At 40.4% G+C, this 26,716-nt stretch overlaps 1 protein-coding gene across 1 annotated transcript in view; it reads left to right on the plus strand.

Annotated features, from left to right (window-relative positions):
* Window positions 1-19,824, plus strand: part of LOC308512645 (A disintegrin and metallopeptidase domain 3-like) — a gene marked incomplete at both ends in the record, with an annotated part of 75,913 nt that extends 56,089 nt beyond the window's left edge. Inside the window, 7 exons of the mRNA XM_081082246.1 lie at window positions 976-1,047; window positions 1,522-1,688; window positions 3,418-3,499; window positions 5,666-5,802; window positions 8,241-8,427; window positions 13,002-13,100; window positions 19,612-19,824. Coding sequence (XP_080938372.1) covers window positions 976-1,047; window positions 1,522-1,688; window positions 3,418-3,499; window positions 5,666-5,802; window positions 8,241-8,427; window positions 13,002-13,100; window positions 19,612-19,824 — 957 coding nt within the window. The remainder of the gene's footprint in view (window positions 1-975; window positions 1,048-1,521; window positions 1,689-3,417; window positions 3,500-5,665; window positions 5,803-8,240; window positions 8,428-13,001; window positions 13,101-19,611) is intronic.
* Between the last annotated feature and the right edge of the window lie 6,892 nt (window positions 19,825-26,716).

Genomic DNA, 26,716 nt, shown 5'->3' on the forward strand with positions numbered 1-26,716 from the left:
AAGTCCCAATTGAATTCGTCTGCTCCTCACGGGCACCTCCTTAGCTTAGATAACCCTCTCCTTGCATAACTTACCACACTGTTGATATGAGACCCGCCTGTTCAGTATTTCTGTTTCTCTTATCGATTTTGCCATCGCTTCCTCTTTTTATCCTAAGTCATAGGCCTTGTGTTCAGCTAGTCTTCAGGAGGTTCCCTTTGATGGCTGGTCTGTAATTTAGTTGCAATTTTTATGTCATTGTGGGAAAATGGGAAAAGGCAAGGAAAGCACTTACCTATCCTGCCATCATGACAGTAAGGTAGCCCAGATTTATTAATAATTAAGGAAACTATGTAAAATCCATTACTATGATACTTACTTTCTATTTATAATTCTGTTAAAGTTTATTTTATACATTTTGTTGCTGGCTTAGTTACCAACACATTTAGAATGCTTCTATCTTTCTGATGAATATTTTATCAATATTCAATTATATTGGTAAATATTATGTTTATTTTTAGGCTTAAGTTTTTTATATATATATATTTTTGGGGGGCTTAAGTTTTTATAGTAATGTAATGATTATGTTAATTAATATAACTATCATATTATATGACCACTGCTTTTTGTCTAGTAACTTCCTGGTATATAATTTCATATTTTTAATATTTCTATGTCTTCGTAAAGTAGGTGTTTTAATTTTAATTTGCTCATGGTATCTTTTTTATAGGCTTTGCTATAAAAAAGTATTTATACATTCTTGGAATGTTAAATTTTGATGCTTAATTTTTGCATGTGTAAACAGGAAGATGTCATAATCTCATAATTTTCATATTATTTATTAAAATGTAAAGTCTGTATGTTTATTAAGCATTTGCTAGATCTTCATCTGATTTTGTCTTTCACTTAGTCACTTATTGTAGTGTTTCATATCTATTGACATGTGGTAACTTAGTAATTTTCACAAGTGATTAAGAAAGAAAACTTGTCTTTCAGTATGATTATATGGGCTCTGAAGTGGCCATTGCAACTGAGAAAATTGTCCATATCTTTGGCCTTATCAACACTGTAAGTGTTTATGCTTTGTATTCTAAATAAGAAGCGTTCTCACCCTGACCAGTTTGGCTCAGTGGATAGAGCGTTGGCCTGCGGATTCAAGGGTCCCAGGTTCGATTCCAGTCAACGGCATGTACCTTGGTTGCAGGCACATCCCCAATGGGGAGTGTGCAAGGGGCAGCTGATCGATGTTTCTCTCTCATTGATATTTCTAACTCTCTATCCCTCTCCCTTCCTCTCTGTAAAAAATCAATAAAATATATATATGTATATATTTTAAAAAGAAGCATTCTCAATTATGCAATAACATTATTTGTATGAATAGAATTAACATTTTTATAAAAGTGTAGTCCTACCAACCTGTTTCATTTCCAATGGGTTTCATCTTCAAATTACAGTAAATTGAATATACTAGCATTCTGTATAGAGATGTAATGTTATATTTGTGATTGTCTAAAGTGTATATCATGCATCTTCTCTTTTCAGATGTTTTCCCAGCTGAAACTGACTGTTATGTTAACATCTTTGGAGATCTGGTCAGATCAAAATAAGATTTTATGTACTGGGCATGATAGTGAACTACTACAAAGATTTGTGTCATGGAAAGAAAACAATTTGTTTCAGAGGTCCCATGATATGGCATTGTTGTTGATGTAAGTTCCTTATTGCATTGTTTATAAAATTATTTGATATTTTAGCTATCAAACTACATACAAATGTTAAGTATAATGACAAAAAAGAGTGTATGAGTACAATGTTGGCAAAGTACAAAATGAAAACATCAGACAACAAGGTAGCATAAAAAATCATGGTAGGCCATTATTCTCAGAGTGGACTGTGAAAATATAATGAACGGGAAAATATAGGAAGTCTTGGGATATACATGGGCCTCTGAGGTTTTAAAGATTTTCTTAGATGCAAATACCTGAAACCATCATTTTCACATTAAATAAAATATAATAAGTTAAGAGAATGCAATAATCCTATATAATAAAGAGGTAATATGCAAATTAACCCTCATGCCCTCACTAGATGGCTGCCTATGACCAGGTCGGCAAGGATGTTAGTGAGGGATCACCAAACAAATAAACAAGCAGGCTGAGTGGGGTGACCAGGCTGGCGGGGGGGGGGGGGGGGCGCAGTTGGGGGAGATTAGGCTGGCAGGGGAGGCAGTGAGGGGCAACTAGGCTGGTGGGAGGCAGTTGGGGGCAACCAGGCCATCAGTGGGGAGGGGCAATTAGGGGTGACTAGGTAGGCAGAGGGGGGCAGTTGGAGGTGACCAGGCTGGCAGGGGGTCAGTAAGGGGTGACCAGGCTGGCGCTGGGGGGGAGCAGTTACAAGCAACTAGGCCAGCAGGAAGGGGGCAGTTAGGGGTGACCTGGCTGGCAGTGAGGGTATTTAGGGGTGATCAGGCTGGCATGCAGAGTCAGTGAGGGGTGATCAGGCTGGCGGGGAACGGCAGTTAGGGGCAAGCAGGCAGGCAGGCAGGTGAGTGATTAGGAGCCAGTGGTCCAGGATTGTGAGAGGGATGTCCGACTGACGGTTTAGGTCCAATCCTGCAGTCGAACATCCCTCGCGGGGTCCCGGATTGGAGAGGGTGCAGGCTGGGCTGAGGGGACCCTCCGTCGGGCACAAATTTTGTGCACCGGGCTTGTAGTTGTATATAAAGCTGGTTGCAATTCACCAGTTTAAAATGGTAATGTGCTTACCTATGGTATTCCTGTATTGACCTGAGTTGTAGCTATTTAATTACTTGCAGTATACCTTTCAAGGGATTATGTATAGATTTTTATTTTAATAATTTAATTATTTTAGATTTAAAAAACTCATAATTCTGAAGTCGGAAAGAATTATAGAATAAACTTATAAATATTTTGGTGTATCCTGTAGAATCTAAGGTGAGGTTTGGGAATTGAGGAGCAACTTTAAGAACTAAAACGAATGAGTACAGTTTGTACATCCTATTTCTCTTTTTCTGCTGCATATTCTGTCTCTCTATTTGTGCTCCAAGCCAACATTTTTATATACTTTAAAGGTTTTGCTATGTGAAAATCATGGCAGTATTATATCCTGACTGTTACAACCTAGAATTATATCCACCCAGAACTGACAACAGTGTTGATTAAATATTTGGAAGGATCAGACACTGCTGTGTTCTGGGATGTGTATCAAATAATGTTGAAGCGTTTCTTGGAACTTAACTTTGTAGAAACTATATATGGTTACGCAAATACAAAAATGATTAAATGCATTGGAGTTAATATGTAATATTTGCATTTTAACAAAAACATAGCTTCATTGAGGAATCCAATTTCTTTAAAGGTTATTAAATTATTAATCATTTAAAATGCACTTATCCTCAAGAAAATTTTAATTATTTAGTTATAGGGATCATCCAAATTACGTGGGAGCAACATATCATGGAAGGGCATGCGATCCAAAGCTTGCTGCAGGAATTGCTCTGGTATGCATTTTATCCCCATCTCTTCAGTAGTTATGTACCCTGTTGAAAGTTAGTATGCACCTCAAGGGGAAAAGTACATATAGTGTATCTACCACACCATTTTGACAAAATTTTAGAAAGTGTTTTTTTATAGATTATGGAAACTCAAATGGTGTAATACTAAAAAGGGTTTTTATTATGGTAAAATACATATAAGATATAGTATCTGAACTACTTTTAAGTACATAGTGCAGTAGTGTTTTTATTTACATTGTGTTAAGCATATCTGCAGAGCTTTTCATCTTTCATAACTGAAACTTTGTACCCTTTGAGCAACATGGCCCTATTTTCTAAACCTTCTAGCCCCTGATAACCACCATTCTACTCTCTGCTCTGCTGAGTATGACATTTTACATTCCATGTATAAGGAAAATCATGTAATATTTGTCTTTTCCTAACTTATTTCACTTAGGATTGTATTACCCTGCTACATCCATGTTTTTGCAAAGACAGGATTTTATTATTTTTATGGCTGAATTATATTTCATTTTGAGTTACCTTTTCATATCCTATATAATAAAAGCCTCATATGCAAATCGACCCAACATGGAATGACCTGTTGGCCGGGGTGGGGCTGGCAAGTGGGTGCCAGCGGAGGTGGTGGATGGGCAATTGGGGGAGGAGCCGGCCACTCACTGGCTGGTGCCATCCCCTGCAGGTCACCTCCCACAGAGGGAGGTCAGACTGCAGCTTAGGCCCGCTCCCCTTGCCAGTCGGATATCCCCTAAGGGCTCCTGGTCTGTGAGAGGTGCAGGCTGGGCTGAGGGATCCCCAACTCCCAGAGTGTATGAATTTTCATGCACCAGGCCTCTAGTCTCCATATATAAAAGCATAATATGCAAATTGGCCAGACAGCATAACAACTGGTCGCTATGATGTGCACTGACCACCAGGGGGCGGACACTCAACGCAGGAGCTTCCCCCAGCCCTCAGTCCCAAATTGCCCTATCAGGGGCTTGCTGGAAAACCTCTTTGTCCCTTCTCCTGCCTGGCAGGCTCTTATCACATGATGGGAAACAGGGAACCAGGGGTGGGTGGCCGTGGACGTGGGCGGTGCCAGGCCAAGACAGGTGCAAGTGAATGGGGCCCGATCACCCTGCTAGTCGCCCCATACACAGAGGGTGACTGGCGTTGGTGGTGGGGAGTGGGGCCAGGTGCAGGCAGCCATGGAAGATTGGCCCTGATCACAGGCAGACCTAGAGGCCCTACCCATGCAGAATTTTGTGTGCTGGGCCTCTACTGGTATAATATAGGGGTATATAAGTATGCATATGTATCTGTTTGTGTAATTGTGTGTGTGTGTGTAATATTTTCTTTGTCCATTCATCTGGCAATAGACACTTAGGCTGTTTCCATATCTTGGCTATTCAGAATAATGCTGCAATGAAAGGGCAATGCAGATATCTCTTCTTTTTCAAATATGTTTGATATATACTCAGAAGTCGGTTTGCAGTATCATATGGTAATTCTATTTTTAAAAATTTAATTACTGCTTACAATAGTTTATAATCTCAGCAGTTTACAGTGCATCATGAAACTTCACCAACACTCGTTATTTTCTGTTTGTTTTTTATCCTCACATGACCCGATGACATGTTTAGTTTATTGATTTTACAGAGGAAGAAAGGAAGTGAAAGAGAGAGAGGGAGAGAGAGAGAGAGAGAGAGAGAGAGAGAGAGAGAGAGAGAGAGAGAAATCGATGTGAGAGAAAAACATTGATTGCTTGCTGCCTCTAACCTGAAATCTTGCTATGTTCCCTGACTGGGAATCTAACCTGCAACCCTTTGGTGTATGCGTTGATGCTCCAATCAACTGAGTCACTCAGCCAGGGTATTTTTCTGGATTTTTAAATAGCAGTCATCCTAATTGATATGAAGTGATAGCTCATTGTCGTTTTGATTTGAATTCCTATGATTATTAGTGATGCTCTATCCACTGAGCCAAACCGGTTTTGGCTAAAAATACCATTTCTTAAAAAAATAAAACACATAACAATTTACCAACTTTTTATGCTATTTTCTTAAATTTATATTTGCATTTAGGCAGTATGCCCCCAAATTATTTATTGAAATGATCAAAAGGATGAGAAATAATGTAAGCAATACTTTTTTTACTTTTTGTATTTAGTATCCAAAGAGGATTTCTTTAGAGGCTTTTTCAGTTGTTATGGCACAGCTGCTTGGAGTTAATCTGGGATTAAGATATGATGACATCAATAATTGTTACTGTCCAGGAGCTGCATGCATTATGAATCCTCAAGCAATGTAAGGTGTTGTTTCTATTAACTCTATGTAGTTTTTGGTGGAATGTTTGTAGTAGTCTTTGATGTATAATTGCTTGCAATACAACTTATGAGTAAAAGAGATTTTTATGAAATATATACGTTGTTATTTAAAGACTATTAATTACAACCAGGATTCGATATTGTAGAAAAAGTACTCAATATTTCTATATTCAATGTTACAGTCTACAGAGAAAGAATTTGTTGTTAGTGACTTTCTGGGGCTTGCTATAGTCTTGAAGTGAAACTTATTGATTCATTTGGAAAATGTAATGGGCATTGACTGTGTTGCAGGGTTGTGTGCTTGCCTTACCAATGGTTAACAAGGTAAGTAAGTCCTAAATATGTAATATTAGTGCATTAGGGACAGGAAGAAAAAGTGTCCATAGAATCAACAAAATATAAACATCTAATGATAGGTGCCCAGAAGGAGTAAATAGGGAATTCATAGGGAGAGGAAATTTTCTAATAGTAGTAATGTGGCCTAGGAAATAATTCTGTAGGGACCTGAAGAGAAGGAATGAATCTATTCATCTAGAGAACGTATTGAATACCATTGAGGTAGGGCAGGCGAGTGAATCTTGGATGGCAACAAGCTTGAGAAACTCAACAGACTATTAAGAGGAGATTGAGGGGTTAAGGGGATGACAATGAAAAGCAAGAGACATGGCTTGGACTATAAGGACATATATAGAAGGCATAAGGAAAATAAAGTAAACTGAAAGGAGGCTAAAGAACAATCAGTCAGGGGAAGAAGTCCAGAAGTAACTAACATGGGGTATGTAGGAAAGAGCCTGATTGTGTAATCATGATGCGAGAGGTGGGATTTTATGATCAATGTAGTAAACCACATTTTAAATTGATTTCTACAGTATGGATAATAAAAATTATCTTAAAAATGAATAAAAAATACACAGAGGGAAATCATAATAATAATATTGGGGAGATGATTATCATAATTACATCAATTTATTAAGATTGAGAGAAGTGGAGATGTCAAGAATTATTTGTAGATTTTTGGATATCACAAGTTAATTAAAAGGCAAATGTTTAGTGAAAAAGGCAAATGTTTTCGGAAAGGAGAAACTGGGAAATCTTGAGGCAGTTTTAAATGCTATATCGGGGGCCCTGAGTCATTTATGAGTTAAGTGCACAGTTAGGATCTCTGAGGACAAGGGATCTAGAATATGTGAGCCATCTGCATATTGATGGGAATTAAAACCATGGACAGCTCATTTAGAAAGAAGTTGAAACTAGTGAAAGAGGTGCTCTAAGATGTAGCTTTGCGGGCTTGTCATAGAAAGGAAGACAATATTAGAATTAGAGAGGATGGTTCCATACCTGGGGAGGACTATGTTTTAAGAAAAGGGAGAAGATGGAAGTCAGATGGTAATTTAGTCCCGCCAAGTTTCTGACAAAATAAAGAGTAAAAGTAGGAAAACAAACAAAAAACCAAAGCATAATCTATGTTTCCCAAACTGGAACACACCAAAGTTACCAGCAGGTGGGTTCAATTCACTAACAAAATAAGACCCGCATGAAGTAAGTAGATGTGCACGAGGAAATAAAATGAACACAATGATGTCACTCATTTGTGGAATATAATGAACAACATAAACTGATGAATAAAAACAGATCTAGAGACAGAGAAGCATCGATCAGACCCTCAAACCTCAGAGGGAAGGGAGGGGGGTTGAGGGAAGGGGGAGAGATCAACCAAAAGACTAGTATGTGTGCATATAAGCCTAACCAATGGACACAGACACTAGCGGGGTGAGAGCAAGAGCGGGGGTTGGCAATGGGGGGATAAGCACACATATGTAATACCTTAATCCAGTGGTCAGCAAACTGAGGCTTGCGAGCCACATGTGGCTCTTTGTCCCTTTGAGTGTGGCTCTTCCACAAAATACCACGTGCGGGCGTACATGTACAGTGAGATTGAAACTTCGTGGCCCATGCACAGAAGTCAGTATTTTGTGGAAGAGCCACACTCAAGGGTCCAAAGAGCCACATGTGGCTCGTGAGCTGCAGTTTGCTGACCACTGCCTTAATCAATACAGAATTAAAATAAATTAACACAGTGGGACCTCTAAAAATCTCACTGACCTGGGAGCTCAGAAATCTTTGACTCATCCACTTAAATAGAACTTTTGTGTGTCAAGCACTGTTGTGTTTTAATATATTCCTAACTCATGTCACTTTAACTTCCCCTACTTTCTAGAATTCTATTATATTAAATTATAATATAAATGAACTCGTTGCTTACATTTTCTATGACTTGTATTAAAAATCAAAGCACTCTCCCCTCCTTGTTTTTCTCTGTCTGAAGTTGTACAGAATTAATATGTAGTGCCATATTGAAGAGTGTTAGTTTGATAGTGATTTTACTCCATTTATCTGAAGAATATAATTTAATTTTAGACGTTCCCATGGTGTAAAGGTGTTTAGCAGTTGCAGTGTGAATGAATTTAAACGTGTAGTTTCACAGCCTGAATTTGAATGTCTTCAAAATCCAACCATTTCAAAAGTGGTTGTCCAAGGAAGAGCATCAAAATGTGGCAATGGAATTGTGGAAGAGAAAGAGCAATGTGATTGTGGCCCTCCAGAGGTTAGTGTCAATCATTAATGAGTAGCTAAAGACTTGTTTTTCTGCTTATAAGATTGTGATACAACAGGGAAGGGCTTTTTGTCAAATGCTGCACCATTTCAACAACTATCTAAGACATGGAGATATTGGGCATGTGAGAACGGACTCATCCTGAATTTGAAACATTTGAAGAATTTAAGTATAGAGTAAGTACAGGTAAGTGTACCATGGATTCAATACGATTTTCTTCATTGTGAAACCATTAATAGCAACACTCACCTTTCTGTATCATAAAAACTAGCACCCTCAACAATATGGTCACCTAAATCATCTCCTGAATTCTTCCCAAGTGAGTACTGGTTCCCAAAGTTATACAACGTGTGTTGTTTACCCTCTCATCTCTTAATTTCCGTCCTTGCATCTGCGGAACTTCATTTATTTTAACTTGGTTGAACAGAATTGAATAAATCATAATGCATCATTCACTATTGTTATATTTATTTTTTGCTATTATTTTTTTCAGTTATGCTTGGTAAGATAATTAATTAATCAGTGAATTTTGTTGTGACTGTCTTCATATACTTATTCATTGTGATGTTGTGAATGATATAGATTTTCTAGAAAATATGAAGGCTTTCTAATTATTAGGGAGAAAATTCCGTATAACTTGATTACATTACAATTGTAAGTGAATGACTCAAAATCTCTGTATTTTTATTAATTTTGATTTTTGACCTCTCAGCGCTTGAGAAATTATATTGATACCTCCAATGATACAGTTGTATTTGCCTCCTCCTCACTAGAATTTACTCAATTCATTCTTTATATTTTAAAGCTGTTTTATATGGTGCAAACTTACAATAGTTATACCTTCCAAGATATTAACTTTGTACCATCAAATAGTGAGTCATCTTATCTCTAATGCTGCTTTCTGTTTTAAAGTCAGACATATCTACCTCTATCTCCATTACTATCTCTGTCTCTCTATCTCTCTGTCTCTGTCTCTATCGGTATGCACACACCAGCTTCCTTTCATTTAGCATGTCCCCTATATTTCTCTATTATCATTTAGTTATTCTATACAATTACCTTCAATATCTACATTGTTTTCACTTATTATTTAATCTGTATTTGATTTATAACATTTTCACCTTAGACATTATTGTGATTATTCTTTCTATTATGTTTTCATTTTTACCATGCTTATTTAATGTTTAACAATATCTGGGCTACCTTCTCCAAAATAACAGTGTTTCTGACTCAACTAGTTTATCTACAATGTTTGTTAATATTTCATTTCTGTCACCTCACACTTTATAGTAAAAAGTACATTGAAGACTTTATTAAAACATAGTTACTTTATTTTACCTACCATTCCTTTAGTTTTTTATATGTCAAAGATTCCTTCTAAAATTATTTCCTTAAACTATATTTTAAGACAACAGTACTCTTGAAAGGCAGTACTCTACCTATGATTGTTTAGCAATAAATATTTGTCATTCTCATTATTTCCTTGTGATATATAACACACATGAGGTATACACATGAAATATGGATGGAGTGCATAATGAATTATAAGCACCCGAATAATTTGCACTGAGGCCAAAACAAATTTTACCGATGCCAAAGTTCTTTGTGTGTCTTCTCTCAATAACATGCCTCTTCCCACAAACCTACATATAGTATTTGATGGTAATTGTTTCAGTACTTTGCTGCTCATCATAGTTTTACATCTTATTTTTTGCATCTTTATGCAACTTGGTTTGGTTGACTGTTTACTACCTTTTTACAACTTACAATCATATGGTTTACATCATCTAAGAAATTGGTCTTTCACCCAATATTGTACTTGTCATGTTTATCAGTTTCCTTAAGGTAGGTATAATCTAATTGTTTTCATTGTTCTTAGTATTAATTTTATGAATATTATAACTTATCCTTTCTATATCCATGAAAACTTAAATTTATTTCACTCTTTGGCTACTAAGATTCATGCAGTTATGACTGTTCTTGCACATCCCTGCTGCTGTACATGAGCCTGCATTTCTTAAGGGTGTATACCAATAGGTGAATGTGCTATGTCAAGAGGTATATATGCATATAAAACTTTGAATTGAGGATATCTTAATTATTTTGGTTTTCTTATGCTTGAATGGTCTTTTCATATCTTTTACACATTTTCATCAGTATTCACTGCTTTGAAGTGTCAGCAGTTTATCATCAATATTGTAGGAGGAGCATTTGTATGCTGTTTCTCCAGTAAACTAAGTTTTCTTGGCATGAGGTGAGTTTTGTAGGGAGGGGTCCTAGTGATCTTATTATTTAGGTAATCAGTAAGTGGGCTACTTCTGGTTTTTGTTTGTTTCTTTGTTTTTTTCAGATGGACAGTCTCCTATTTGTGGTTTATCTCTGTAAGAGGCCATTTGGTTTATATGGAACTTTTGGGGTGGTTTCTCACCCAATTGATTTGCATTGTTTCATAAAGGGGACTGTAAACAGAATGGGTATATTTGAACCCTGATTTGTTGTTCCACTTACGTACGCATTTATTGGTTGATTCTTGTATGTGCCGCCACAAGGGGTCACACCTGCAACCTTATTGTATCTGGAAAACACTGGAACCATCTGAGCAACTCAGACAGGGCCCTTTTTCTAGTTCTTTAAGATGGAATGCTAAGTTGTTTATTTGGGATTTCACTTGTTTTTGAGATAGGCCTTTACTGACATAACTACCCTCTTATTACTGCCTTCTCTATCGTTCTCTATTTTTTTTTCTATTTTGCTTAATCCCTCAACTCCCAACCAACCTTCCTGAACACCCCAACCACCCCATCACAAGAGATGAATGCCTGCTCCCTACCTATGAATGTGTTTCTATTTTTCTTAGTAGCTCAGCTTCTTCATTTGCTTTCACATATGAGTGAAATTATATGGTATTTGTCTTTCTCTCATTGTTTTATTTCATTTAGTATTATGTTCTCTAGGTCCATAGGTAAAATTTTCTTCCATTTAGAGCTAAGCAAATAATGACAACAATTTTCTCTGAAACATTTCTTATAATACCAAAATATTATAATTTAAAAACCTCTATTTTGTCACATATTTCATCACAATCATAACTTGTTATACATTTCTAAAATTATTTCTTGAGAAGACTTGATATGGAAATATAATAAAAGAGAAACATGCAAATTGACCATACCTTCACTATGCCCCAAGGCATGCCCACCAGCCAGTCAGAGCGACTATATGCAAATTAACCCAACCAAGATGTCAGCCGGCAGCCACAGAGCTGGAGCAAGCAGGAGGCTTGGTTGTCCCGGCAATGGAGGAAGCCAAGCTTCCTACCTGCCCTGGCCGGCTCTGGCCTCTGCCTAAGGCAACAAAGTTTCAATTATAGAAGATAAATAAACCCCAGATACCTGCTTCCAGCCAGCCTCCATTGGGAGCTTGGGTGGCTGGGGGCTGTGACTAGCCAGGCACCCCAGAAGGACCCCCCCCCCACCCTGAATGGGATGTGGACAGCCTGCAAACAGCCCTCAGCCCCTCACCAAGGCTGGCCAGGCACCCCCGCAGGACCCCCCTCCCTGAAGGTGGTATGGCCAGCCCAAAAACAGTCCTTAGCCCATCACCCAAGCTGGCCAGGCACCCCAGTGGGACCCCCACCCTGAAGGGGATGTGGCCAGTCTGAAAACAGCCCTCAGCCCCTTACCCAGGCTGGTCAGGCACCCCAGCGGGACCCCCACCCTGATCCGGGACACCCTTCAGGGTAAACCAGCTGGCTCCCACCCATGCACCAGGCCTCTATCCTATATAATAAAAGGATAATATGTAAACTGACCCTAACAGCAGAACGACTGGGAATGACTGGTCACTATGACACACACTGACCACCAGGGGGCAGACACTCAATGCAGGAGCTGCCCTCTGGTGGTCAGTGTGCTCTCACAGGAGGAGCTCTGCTCAGCCACATGCCAGGCTGATGGCTACCAGTACAGCGGTGGTGGTGGGAGCCTCTCCCGCCTCAGCAGCGCTAAGGATGCCTGACTTCAGCTTAGGCCTGCTCTCCACTGGCAAGTGGACATTCACTGAGGGCTGAGGGCTCCTGGCTGCCAGAGGCATGTCTGACTGCCAGCTTAGTCCCAATCCCCTGGGGAGTGGGCCTAAGACAGCAGGTGGTTATCCCCCGAGCAGTCCCAGACTGCAAGAGGGCACATGCCAGGCTGAGGGACACCACCTGAGTGCACAAATTTTTGTGCATCAAGCCTCTAGTGTATTTGATAAAAAAATATAAATGTAGAAATTCATTGGTATGTATATGTTTACAAAACCAAATGGGATTGAAATTAATTGCATAAAATAAGTAAAAGTTCAATTTTGTGAGCATGTAATTATGCATAATTTATTACCATCGTTTTCTATATTGAAAATATCATAATTTCAAATGAAGCAGTGCTATAAATACTAGTAAATACAGAAGTAAAAATTATACTGTAATTGTATTTAACACAGAGACAAACATTAGTTTATTTTGACAAGTAAATTCTATTTGATGGCAAATTCTAATTATTTAATTTGATTGTATTTGCTTTTAGGAATGTGATTTTACAAAATGCTGTAATTCTGAAACTTGTACACTCACTGTATCTGCAGAATGTGGCAGTGGACCATGCTGTGACAATAAAACTTGTCTGGTAAGCTTTTTAAATATAACTGTTTTCCCTCATGAAATTGTTGTGTTCTTGTGCTTTCTTTCTGCTTTAGTTTTTTAAAAACTTGTTTGTACACATCTTTCAAATATGCTACTTTTCGTACCCTATTCACGCACTGTTGACTTTAGAATTTAGATGATGTCTTTAGGTCTTTTTCTACCTACTATTTAGCTCCACTACTCTCTGTATTGTTTCATTTTCTATTCAAGATCCATCTAGTTATTGCACTCAATACCAATTTTAGATTATTTGGGTGCTATGAATTCCTCACGGTGCTGCCTGAGTGAAGCTCTTCAGCATGTGAACAACTTACAACAAAATTGTAAATGAGCCAGCTAACACACAGTTGACATGCAATGCTCCAATAAAAGACAGTACTTTTAAAAACCTGATTTTGAAAATACTAGAAAAAGGAATTTATGTGGAATATGTAGCATATAAAGTAGTGAAGTTTGCCTTGGTCAAGGACTCCTAGCCTAGAAGTGGAGGATTGAATTGATTTCTCTTGGGAAGTTTTCCATTCATGTTTTTCTCTGTAGCCACATCTGAGAGGGGATTGGTTAGGTTTTGTCTTCTGTGGTTTGCATCATTATAGCACCTCATTTAGTGTCCCTTTCAGGAGTCTATAATGGACATAAAAGTGGATTAAAGAGAGATATTTTCTGTTTCAAATGAAATCTCTCACAACATTATTCTGCTTTGTTCTATATATGTTCATTTTTACTCTGTGGGTTAGTAATTAGAATCAATGGTCAGTTGTACTTAAGGCACATGAATGTAGAGGCCAGTGTAGGGCTTCTACTTCTTAGCAGTAAATCTTGTTCCTTTTCCCTTCATTAGAGCTCTCATCCTGACCTTTGTCTCCAAACCAGTGCAATACAGCTTTTCTAAACAGTCCATTGCCATTTACCTACATCCCAAGCTCTTTAAAATGGAGATAATCACTACATTTGGTTGAGTGAAAATCCACAGTATAAGCTGCTAAAAGCTTCAGGGCAAGAGCTAAATGTACTTTGTTGGTTTTCATTAATTTTATATGTGTTAGAATAGAACTTTGCTTTTGCTCTCATTTAAGACTGCTGTCTTTCTTTATTGGCCCTAAGGGTAAAAGTCTTCCTTTTTTCTTCTCTTTTCTACTTTCAAGTGGGCTAATTACACCAATTCATTTTCAAATTTTAACAATTTAATCTAATGTATACTAATAACAGCTTAGGTGGCCTTCGTGTGCGACATTGCCACAATATGGCCACCAGAAGATGGCTGCCACAAGATGGCCATGCACACAGAGGAGGCGTGGCCCGCTCCGAGTGGTGAGGCCTAGCAGTTCTGCGGCTCTGTGTGGTGCAGAGGAGGCCAGTCCTTGTGTCTCTGCTGCCTCGCACGGAGGAGGCGGGTCCCAGCGGAGGAGGCAGGTCGCAGCAGGGGAGGGCAGTTGTGGGAGTTCGGGCCAGAAGGGGATCAGTTCGGCTTCAATCAGGCCTGCAGGGGAGCTGTTAGGGGGAGATCAGGCTGGCAGGCAGAAGCGGTTAGGGGCCATCACGCAGGCAGGCAGGCGAATGGTTAGGAACCAGTGGTCCCGAATTATGAGAGGGATGTCCAAGGAGTCCCAGATTGGAGAGGGTGCAGGCCAGGCTGCGGGATACCCCTCCCCGCCCCACACAAATTTCGTGCACTGGGCCGCTAGTCTCTATAATAAAAGGCCAGAGGCCATAGTGTCATGACCAAAACTACCGCTCAACCAGGCGCCATCAGGTGGCATTGACCACCTCTCCGTCCCTAGCCCCCGGCCCGCGAGCGGGGGCAGAGTTCAACTGGGACTGGTGAGCCGGCTGAATGGCTGACCTCTTGGTCCCTGCCCCCAGCCAGCAGGCTCCGATGAATCAGTGATGGTGAATGGGGGAATGGGGGTGGGTGACGGGGGACCGGGCAGCTGTCAGACTGTTGGGATCACCAGCTCATTCCTGGCTGCTCGGGAGCTCAGGCCTGTGGGAAAGCGTGCACTGGTGACTTCACCTCCATGCGCATGTGCCGCCCCAGCAGCAGTGGTGGCGGTCCCCGCGTAAGTGGCCCCAAGCAGGCAGCGCGTTCCATCAGCAGCTGGCTCACGCGCATGGAAGTGAAGTCACTGGCGCACACTTTCCCACAGGCCTGAGTCCCTGAGCAGCCAGGGATGAACTGGTGATCCCAAAGGCCTGACAGCTCAGCGATGGAGGCAGCATATGTCTTGGGGACTGGTGAACGGGCAGAGATGGCCCTGATCACAGGAGGCTAGGCCTAGGGACCCTACACGCATGATTTTGTGCTCTGGGCCTCTAGTGTTTTATGAATGACATTTCTATTTAGATAGAAATAAATCAAAGTGCAAAGATATGGAAGACAATAATTTTACCAACTGTATTGCTGAAATGTAACAATGAATAACTTGTTTCTAACCAGTATACAGACAATTCTATATGCAATTTTAAAAAATGTAATTGTTACTGTATAATATATGTTATGTAGTGGTCAGTTGTGTCTTTTTAAAAAATTTGTACAATATGATGTTTATTATGAATTTCTTATATATATACTTTATTTATCTGTGAAATTTTTAAAGATATGAGTATTCTAACTATATGTGGACTTTAAATTCAAGCTTACTAAGAATTGAAATAAGGCTTGCTTCTGATACTATTTTTTAACACCTTAGATATAGTATAATTTTAATGTTATAGTTGAACAACAAAGGTGAAAACTTCCAGATATACAGCTTTTGTTATTTAAATATCAAGGGACTACAATATCATTTGACATTACATGACTTCACTTTTTAGAAGAATAAGCTGAAGAGTTCTTTTATTTTCTAAATAGTGGTTAAAAAATACTATTATCATAGTCTGGAATTTGTTTTATAATGAAAATCAATCAAACCATACCCAACACATAGCACTTTAGTAGTATGCAAATCTATTACTACAGGCCCGGTGCACAGAATTTGTGCATGGGGGCGGTGGTGTGTGTCCCTCAGCCCAGCCTGCATCCTCTCCAATCTGGGAACCCTAGAGCAGTGATCACAAACCCTTTGAGCTCGGAGTGTCAGGATTTTGAAAAACCCTAACTTAACTCTGGTGCTGTGTCACATATAGAAATTTTTTGATCTTTGCAACCATAGTTAAATAAAGACTTATATTTTTGATATTTATTTTATATATTTAAATGCCATTTAACAAAGAAAAATCAACCAAAAAAATGAGTTCGCGTGTCACCTCTGACACGTGTGTCATAGGTTCATCACTGCCCTAGAGGGATGTCCAACTGCCTGTTTAGGTCCGATCCCACTGAGCCTAAACAGCAATCCAGAACTGCTGGCTCCCAAACGCTCACCTGCCTTCCAGCCTAATCACCTTCTTACCACTCCACTGCCAGCCTGATTGATGCCTAACTGCTCCCCTGCCTGCCCGATTGCCCCTAACTGCCCTCCCTTGATGGCCTGATCACCCCTAGCTATGCTGCCCTGCAGGCCTGGTCCCTCACAACTGCCCTTCCCTGCTGGCCATCTTGTAGCATCCATCTTTGACCACATGGGGTGGCCATCTTGTGTGTTGGAATGATGGTCAATTTGTATATTACCTCTTTATTATATAGGACTAGGGGCACAGTGGAAGAATTCATGCACCTTGAAAGGCACTGTGGGCCATGAGGCTGCAGTCAGCACAGGGGTGGGTCTCAGCCCATCCTCTGCGCCCCAGCCCACCCCTCCTGCCATGGCCCCCAGTCTCCTGTCTGCTGGCAGGCTCGCTCTCATGTGCTGATGGCACTGGCCCTGCTCACACCCGCTGATGGTGCGAAACGATTGGGGCTGGTGCCAGCATTGGGTGTGAGCAGCGGCTCCAGCAATGGCTGTTGGTGTGAGCGGGGCCAGCACGAGCAGTGGGTGCAACTGATGGCTCCTGCACTGGCAGTGGGTGCAAGCGGGGCTGGCGCTGGCAGCAGTTGCAAGAGGCGACTACTGGCACCAATCACCCCTTTAGAGCAGGGGGCGGTGAAGAAGCCCTGAGGGGCGAATGTGGCCAGTGGCCACTGCTCACACCCGCTGATGGCGCCAAGCGATTGGGCTGGGTGCTGGGTGCCGGCAGCTGGTCTGAGCAGTGGCTCCAGAGTCAGCAGCAGGTGCAAGCAGGGCCGGCGCTGGCAGCAGGTGTGAGCTCTGGGCGGGACCATGGCATGCGGGAGCAAAGAATTTTCAGTAATCACAAGAGGCTTCCCCAATGACAGCAACCGGTGCCCTTCGTTGGTCTGTCACACCTGCTCACCTGCTCCATCATCCCACTGTGGCAGACGCCTAGGATTTTCAGTGCTCAGCCACCTGCTGCCGACATCTGCCATGTTTCGTGTATGACCCGTGGTGGTCAGCTCACATTATAGTGACCGGTTGTTCAGTTATTTGGTTGCTCTGCTATTCGGTCTATTTGCATATTAAGGTTTTATAGAGAGAGATCAGCCAGAGTTTAAATTTAATTCCATTCATCACCAGTTTCAGATGTAGAGCAAAGTGGTCAGACAACCATGCACCTCATAGAGTGGACTCCCTGTGGCCCACCTGGCCCCACACCCAGCGTTCTCCACAGTTTTTACTGTGTTCCCCGTGCTGCAAACTGCAGCTCTGTGGCTATTCTGCAGCTACCGATTAGTACTGTGTAATCCCTTCCCCGGCTCTAACCAGTGCCCAGCACCCCTACCCTTTGACAGCTGTCAGTCTGTATGTATGAGTCTGTTTCTGTTTTGTTTGTTTCTTTAATTTGTCCATTGGATTTCACTTACAAGTATGTGAAATCATATGGTATTTGTCTTTCTCTGACTGGCTTATTTCAATTTGCATAATACTCTCTGCTGTCACAAAAGGCTGTATCTTGATAATGGCCAAGCAAAGGAGAACAAACAAGCACTTATAAAACTTAGGAAAAGATGAGTCTTACTTAGTGCTCAGGAGAATATTTCAAACAGGAACAATAGAATCCTTATTCTGTTGCATATCCTTGCAATTTCGTTGACAGGTCTCAAACAAGGTTTCTGCAAGTGTAACAGAGATAACTCATTGCATCTCCTGGCATGTCTAGTCCACAGTACAATATTTCAGAAGAGTAGAGAGATCCTTTCTTTGCCAACATCTGCCTCTCTGCTTGCTAATAGAAGAAACCATGACTCATCCTGCTGAGTTAAATTTCCACCACTGATCCTTTCCCTGTGTCTAGGGAGAAGTTTTCTGATTATCATCCTGAGTCAGAGCAGATTTAAAATTCATAACCCCTCATGGTAGAGATGGAGTACGTCCTGAAAGAAAAATTGCTTGAAATGAAAATGATATCCATTCAGCCATATTTTATAAATATGAGTAAGACTAGTATCTGAATTAGGACAGAATTTCAGGAGTCTAATTTGTCCCCAAAACCCAAAGTTGAAAAACAAATATGCAAACCTTGATATAACATAGTTTCTATTGATCTTGAAGTAAGTATTTAGTATAACCACAGCATTACAACTATGAACGCTTTCACTAACTAGATCCTATTAAAAACTGAGGTGAAAATTGATGGACATTTGGTTTTTTTCTGATCTAGTTCTCTAGAGCTTTTAAGTAAATGTATAATTTTATTTAAGTAGCTAAAAACGTAATAGAATCTAAATCAGAGTTACACACACAATGCTCTCACTTAATCTTTTCACAATTTTGATGATACTTTACAAAAATATTTGTTTCAATAATATATATATATATATATATATATATATATATATATATATATATATTAGTAAAAAAAGAAAGAAATCAACAGGGTCCTTTGTTTCAAACAGTTAGGTCCAATCATGAAACCTGAGCAACAGCCTTGTGAAAAGACTTCATCCTGAACCTCTGCTTTGGTAACAGCCTCCTCCTGCCCCTTACTCTGTCACTGGACTCCACCTTTAATTGACCATTGTTCTCACATTTGAAGTTACTAGGAACAATGAGAGAGCTCAACACTATTTGAAAGGCAATGCAGCATTTCCAGATGGGAAAAAAAGTCGCTGACTCGTGTGTTTAATATTTCCGCCTCTTTCAGAACATCACATACATACTTGCCTCCGAATATGGTGTTGGGTGTGACCTGATGCCATTATGTTCATGGTCACTTAAACTTCATAATAGGTTAGCATAGAGTCAATTATTTCAAAAGAAGGGTGTCGTGCTCAGTGGATAACATGCACAGTGGCTGTGCTTAACGTCAATAGCATCAATCAGGAATCTGAGTTATATCACCCCTGCTCCTGTACTGAGTAGTATGTGATCTTTGACATTTCATTTAGCCTCTCATGATTCTTAACTATAATGACAGTTTATGTAAATTATAATAGCAGATAATAATACCTTGCTTGGAATAGTGTGGTAAGAGTTGATTCATTGCCATGTGGGAAGCACTTCAAATCATTTGAATAAAATGTATTCCTTCCCCCCAATTTTATTTTTCCCTCACAGCTGCTCCCAAGAGGACATATATGTCGGAGAAGCATTGATCCATGTGATTTTACAGAATTTTGCACTGGAACATCTCAGAACTGTGTGCCAGACTTGAAAGCTATCGATTTAGAACCATGTAACAATAAAACCGCCTATTGCTATAATGGAGTATGTCGAGATCCAGCTAGACAGTGTGCGGAGTTATTTGGAAAATGTAATAGCTGTGTGTGATTTTCAGGGGTTCATTTTGGAACTGTGTTTTTCTAAAGTCAGCAACTCACCCTAAAATCCACAAAAATATATTGTTTATTTAAATCCAAATTTGAAAATAAAATTGCAAATCAAAATACCTTTGAATTATGTCAAGAACAAAATAAGCTTAGTAAATATAAGACAAAGAGAACAGACCGTTAGGCAAATTTCATGAGATTGGTATACAGGAAATAGATTACTAGAATTGTATATCAGAAAATAAATGACTGAGTTTTAAGTCATTTCTGGAAGATGACACCACTTTTTCTCTTCTCAAGTGGGTAGTTTTTTGGGAGTGTTTCTCATTCTGGAAGAGCCAGTGGGTAACATGAAATACTTGCAGTAGACGCCATTGATTGGATATTGCTGCTGTCTAGATGTCTCTGTATTAATGTACCATACTTTAGTTTTAATTTTTGTAAGATGAGTAATTGGAACTTTTTATTTTCAGTTGCTAGAAGTGGAACGTATCTATGTGCAGAAGAAGTGAATTTTCTACAGGATGACTTTGGAAACTGTCATCCAATTCGATGTTCTTTTTAGTGTGTATTTTAAAACCTACCTATTTCCCAAATGCATGTATGTGTTTGTGTGTATGTGTTTTCTGCAATAAGTCACTTAATTCAAGTGAGAGATGAATTTAGTACATATGGATGAATTTATGTGTTGCACTTAATAATATGGAGTATGCTCTGAGTAGCTTGGTGTTATGTTCTGAGTAATGTTTTTTTCTAATATTTTAATCGTTATTTACCTAAAAAATTGTGTCCCAAAGTGACATATGGGGAATTTTCTCTTCTTTATATTGCCAGTAACACCTTGTGTTCAAAGCTAGTTTGTGAATGGACAAATACACGTATAACGGAAACGAGAAATTTTGATGTTCAATATACTTTCCTTGGTGGCCATATATGTATGTCAGCAGCTACAAGAAAGGATTCAAAAGTCACAGATCCAGATAATACCTATGTAACGGACGGCACTATATGTGATGAAAATAAGGTAAATATAAATTGTAATTGATTCTATATATGAGGTGTATGTGAATGTCTGTGTGTGTATGTGTATGAAAGACACAGAGAGAGAGAGATTAAGATTTTTTTATTTACAATTTTATAAACTAGTTCCTGTATCTTAAGATTCCAAGATCATAATTTCTGTTGGTCAATGGAATACTTGCTTTCTTATCCTTTTTATTATTCACTTTGCTATAGATATTTAAAATGGTTTTCTCACACATGAAGCTAGAATTTGGTCTGCAATAGTTTGTGTAAACAAAGGGCAAAAAAAGAATCAAATAATACGCTAAAAGGGTATAATGGAGCAATCTGAATACTAAGAACAACAGTAACAAGAAAAAACAAATATTTAGTCTTGCAGTATGATGAGAATTAATTTGGTTATAAGAAAAGTAAAACACTTATTTGTTTATTAGCTTAGTTCTTTCTCCAAAGCATAATGTATTTGTTAAAAATTTGGCCCTTTCATAAGACAGAGTAATAAAATAGAGTCTAAGCTTTATTTAATTTTTCTTACAATTTTAAAGAAACATTATATAAAAGTGATTTTGAAACTATTGCTACTAAAACTAGTTGACTGAAGAAAAAAGTGCATAATTATCTTACACTGTTTTTTGTTAGTCCTCACCCCAGGATACTTTTCCATCAATATTTGGAGAGTGGAAGCAGGGGGAGAGACAGAGTAAATATATTAACTAATTTAATCATTCTTTAACTAGAAAAAGGCAATAAAATGGTGCACACACACACACACACACACACACACACACGCTTGTATGCATCATATAACACCAAAAACATTAATTAACGCTAAGTTGACATTGATGTTAGAAATACTCTTCAAAGAATCTAAAGTGGTCACCATTAACATGTTTTAATGAAGCACTTGCAAGCATGCTGAAAACTAATGAAATGATATGAAAGTTCCAGCAAGGATGTAAGCAGATATAAAGAAGAATCGCTTAGAAACCTTAGAATTGAAATATATAATAATCAATGTAGAGCGGGGCAAAAATAGGTTTACAGGTTATGGAAAATAATACAATGCTGCTATGTAATAAAAACCTAATATGCTAAGTGTCCAGTTGTCACATCGGGCGTTCAACTAATCAAAGCATAATATGCTAATGATATGCCAAGGCCGCTGAGCCGCTTGCTACGATGTGCGCTGACCACCAGGGGGCAGACAGTTGACTGGTTGACCAGTCAGTATGATGTGCACTGACCATCAGGGGGAAGATGCTCCAACTAATAGGTGAGCTTGCTACTGGAGTCCAGCTTATTGGGACTGAGCGAGGCGGGCCGGTCACGCCTAGATCCCTCCCATGGTCCCTCCCCAGCTGGCCAACCTCCTGCGTCCCTCCTGGCCTCCCATCATTCACCGGTGGGGTCCCTTGGCCTGGCCTGCAACCTCTGACTATCTGAGACCTCTCGGGGATGTCAGAGAGCCAGTTTTGAACCCACCCACAGGCCAGGCCAAGGGACCCCACAGGTGCACGGATATGTGCACTGGGCCTCTAGTTAATAAATAATAATACAAAAATGAACTCTGTGTTTCCTGTCCTCACAACTGTAAACATACTTGTGCCCCACCCTGTATATAAAAACTCAATAATGGTCTCAGCAGCAGAATAGTGGGGACAACAGAAAAAATCAGTGAAGCTGAAAAATACCCAAATTGAACAACAGAGTAAAAATAGGATGAAAAAATGAATAGAGTCTCAAGGATATGGGGAGTTATAGGAAAATATATAATACCCATACATTGGCATCCTAAAAAGTAGGAGAGAAATAACTTAAGGTTGGAAAAGTATTTGAGGAAATAATGCCTGGAACATTTAGAAATTTGGCAAAAGGCATAAACCCACAGATGAAATAAGCTGAAAGAGAAACATATGGGATCAGTCCAGTGAAATTCATGGTGGGATACAGCATAATAAAATTTTGGAAAAGACAAAGAAGGAGAATCTAAAAAGTAGTGAGAGTGAAATTATATCTATGTACAGGAAACACAGCTACAATAATGGAAATAAAACAATATAGGAACTAGACATACAAATGCTACAGAAGACTGCCATTAACTAGTCTTTTACCATCCTACCTAATTGACTCTCACGCTGTCGCAAAAATTGGGGCAACCACGGGAACATGGGGGAAATGTGCTAATTGACTGCTCCACCTTCAAAGATGGCAGCACCCACAGCCAATAAGGAGGAAATATGCTAATTGAATGCCACATCCTCAAAGATGGTGGCACACATAGCCACAAGATGGTCGGCGGGGGAGGGTAGTTGTGGGCGATCAGGCCAGCAGGTCAGGGTAGTTAAGAGTGACCGGGCCAGCAGGGTAGGGCAGTTGGAGGGGACAAGGCCAGAAGGGGAAGGCAGTTAGGGGCGACCGGGCTGGCAGTGGAGGGCATTTAGGGGTGACCGGGCTGGCAGGGGATGGCAGTTGGGGGCCACCAGGCCAGCAGGGGAGGGCAGTTGGGGGCCACCAGGCCAGCAAGGGAGCATGTAGGTGTCAATCAGGCTGGCAAGGGCGTGATTAGGGGGTGATCAGGCTGGCAGGCAGAGGCAGTTAGGGGCAATAAGGCAGGCAGGCAGGCAGGCAAGTTGTTAAAAGCCAGCAGTTCTGAATTGTGAGAGGGATGTCCAACTGCCAGTTTAAATGGATAATATCCCAACAGAAGGAAAAGAAGAAAGAATAGAAAAAGGAAGTGAAAGAAAGGGAGGAAGGAAGGAAAGAAGGAAGGAAGGAAGGGAGGGAGGGAAGAAGGAAGGAAGAAAGGAAGGAAGGCTTTGACTTTACCTTCTTCCTTCAGCAGGAGCTTTAAACTGGCAGTTGGACATCCCCCAAAGGGTCCCAGATTGAAAAGGGTTCAGGCTGGGCTGAGGACAATCGCCCCCCCACCAGTGCACAAATTTCGTGTACTGGGTCTTCAGTCCTATATAATAAAAGACTAATATGCAAATCGACCAAACAGCGGCATTACCGGTTGCTATGATGCACACTGACCACCAGGCGGCAGATGCTCAACGCAGGAGCTGTCCCCTGGTTGTCAATATGCTCCCACAAGGGGAGCACCACTCAGCCAGAAGCTGGGCTCACAGCTGGCAAGTGCAGCGGTGGTGGTGAGAGCCTCTCCTGCCTCTGAGGCAACGCTAAGGATGTCTGACTGAAAGCTTAGGCCTGCTGCCCATGGAGTCGTATGTTTTTCCATAGGACTCTGGGGTTGTAGCTCCTCTAGAGCACTGTGAGGATGATCATCTAGGTTCTCTCCTTTGCTACTGCATTGGATGTGGTTGCCTTCTCCTTCTTATCCATCAGTGGACTTTATTTTATTTCAAAATCCCTGTATGTTCTTAAAGCCGTCAGACATCCCCCAAGGGCTCCTGGACTGGGAGAGGGTGAAGGCTGGGCTAAGGGACCTCCCACCCCAAGTGCACCTGTTCTGTGTATCAGGCTTCTAGTCTTACATAATAATGGAATTCAACTAATGTTCTGTGGGAATTTCACCAAGCATTTGAAAGTCCTCTGGTTTGTCCCAACAGCACTATATGGCTTTACAGATTTTTCATTTCTCTAGCAGTGGTTCTCTGCCTGGGAAAGTCTGGTCATTAGCCCATGCCCAACAGGACAATATCCCCATGGAAGAAAAAGAAGAAAAGAACAGAGCAAAGAAAAAGGAAAGGAAGTGAAATAAAGGGAGGGAGGGAGGGAGTGAGGGAGGGAAGGAGGAAGACTTTGACTTTACCTGCTTTGTTCAGCAGGAGCTTTAAGCTACCATGAGTTTTTACTTCCACACTGTTTTGTATGACAGAAAACAAATTGGCAGCTTTGTCTGTGTGACTGGGTTTGTCTCATGACAGCCTTTATTTTGAAAGATGGCTTTTAGTCCATGCAACTTACAATAGTTTAATTGGATAAAGCCTATTCCATGGCAGATTACTTGAGAAGCCTGAGTTCTGTAGTCACCATTAGCGCAATTGCTTTAGAAAAAAAATACCCTTCTAAATTTTGACCCTGGGAATAAAAAGTATTGTGCTGAATGCATTCTGTCATTGAGAGGAACAGGTGTGTAGTGAGAGTTGAGAGCTAACTAGTTCTGTGGTTTTGTGGACAGACTTCCATTAATAATAGACATTTTAGCCACTCTTCCCAATCCCACCCTTTCAGCTCTCTCCCTGCTTTTCCACATGACTCTGGGGTTGCAGCTCCTTTAGAGCACTGTGAGGATGGTCAGCTAGTTCTCTCCTTTGCTATTGCATTGGAGGTGGCTGCCTTCTCCTCCTTATCCATCAGTGGCCTTCATTTTATTTCAAAATCCCTGTATGTTCTTAAATCTCTCATCTTCTAATTGCCTCTTTCTGATTCTCCTTAACTCTTATTTATTGGGGAAAAGGAGGCTATTGTGTGTCAAATCCTGCAATCATTCTTGCCGGAAGCCGGTCCATCCTTGCTGCTTGACACAGTCGCTGCAGGAAAGAAACATCTGCACAGCATATGTTTCAAGGGACCTGGCATATATAGCATACTGTTCTTAATATGTTTGCTCCCCTTAGCGCTGTGTGTTTTAACCAAGGTCACCTCTCCGAGAAAGGTTGTTTCCCCAGGTAGGAATTTTTCCCTGAAGTCAGGGAGGGGATGAAACTCCTTAACTAAGTGCCAGGCGGGTAATTAATCACTTTAACTACAAACAATCATGCTTAAGCTACATAATCTTTACTCCCTGGAATGGAGATAAGAAACGCCCTAACCTTTGTAATAGAAATTGACAGGATTAAAATCAACTGGTATAAATATGGATGTAACAAAACAATAAACAGCAGAACCTCTCTGGAGATCGAGACCAGAACTTGGCTGGAGATCCTGGCTAGGCTGCTGATCAACTGAACGCTGTCTCCGTCTATACCTTTGGGAACCCCTGGACCTGCTGGGGTTGGACCCCGGCATCTGGCGCCCGAACAGGGTTCCCTTAGGTAAGTCCCCCCGTACTTGGGACGGATAGGACTGCACCGTAGGGTGCTTCAGACCCCCCCTATAGAGGATAAGTAGGGTAAGCGGGTAGTTAGTACAGAACTTAGATTGACAAGATGGGTCATACTGAGTCTAAAGAAAAAAGACTCTGTATTAATCTTTTAACGCATATGCTTACTAGCAGAATTGGAGTTGAGGTTACTCCCAGTGAGACAGAAAGTTTTATAGAAGAAGTATGTCAATGGCTTCCATAGGATGGAACTGTTAATTTAAAAACTTGGGTTGAAGTAGGAAAGCAATTAAAGAAACACCATGAATTTGAGAAGGTCCTGCCATGTTTCTTTTCCCTCTGGGATTCAATCTGTGACACCTTGGCACCAGAGGCAAAAATGGTTGAACTTTCTCAAAATTTAAATAGTCCCTCGGCTCCACCTAGAGAGGCTACATCATTATTGTCTTCAGCTCAATCTAAAAGCAATTTAGCTATGCCTACTGATCAGGAGGAGAATAAATATCATAAACATGACCATTGGTCCTTTCCAGTCAGTAGAGAGGAGAGTGGCCCTCCCATTCAAAACAGGCTCCCCAAATTAGAAAGGAAGCCTAAACCAGGTCCTGTGGCTCCTATGAGCTCCATGTCTAAATTTCAAAGGGCGATAAGAGAAGCTGAAGCTAATGGAGATCTTGAATTCTCACTCTGCTTCCCAGTTACATATGAGAATGAGTCTGGTGGGAATAGAAACCCCACCTTGGAGCCTATACCTTACAAAGTACTTAAAGAATTAAAATTGGCCTGCTCTGAATATGGACCTCTAGCTCCTTACACACAAACCTTGGTAGAAACCCTAGCCAGTAAATGGATGACTCCTTATGAT

Source organism: Myotis nattereri, assembly GCF_964212035.1.
Source record: "Myotis nattereri genome assembly, chromosome: 2".
NCBI lineage: Eukaryota > Metazoa > Chordata > Mammalia > Chiroptera > Vespertilionidae > Myotis > Myotis nattereri.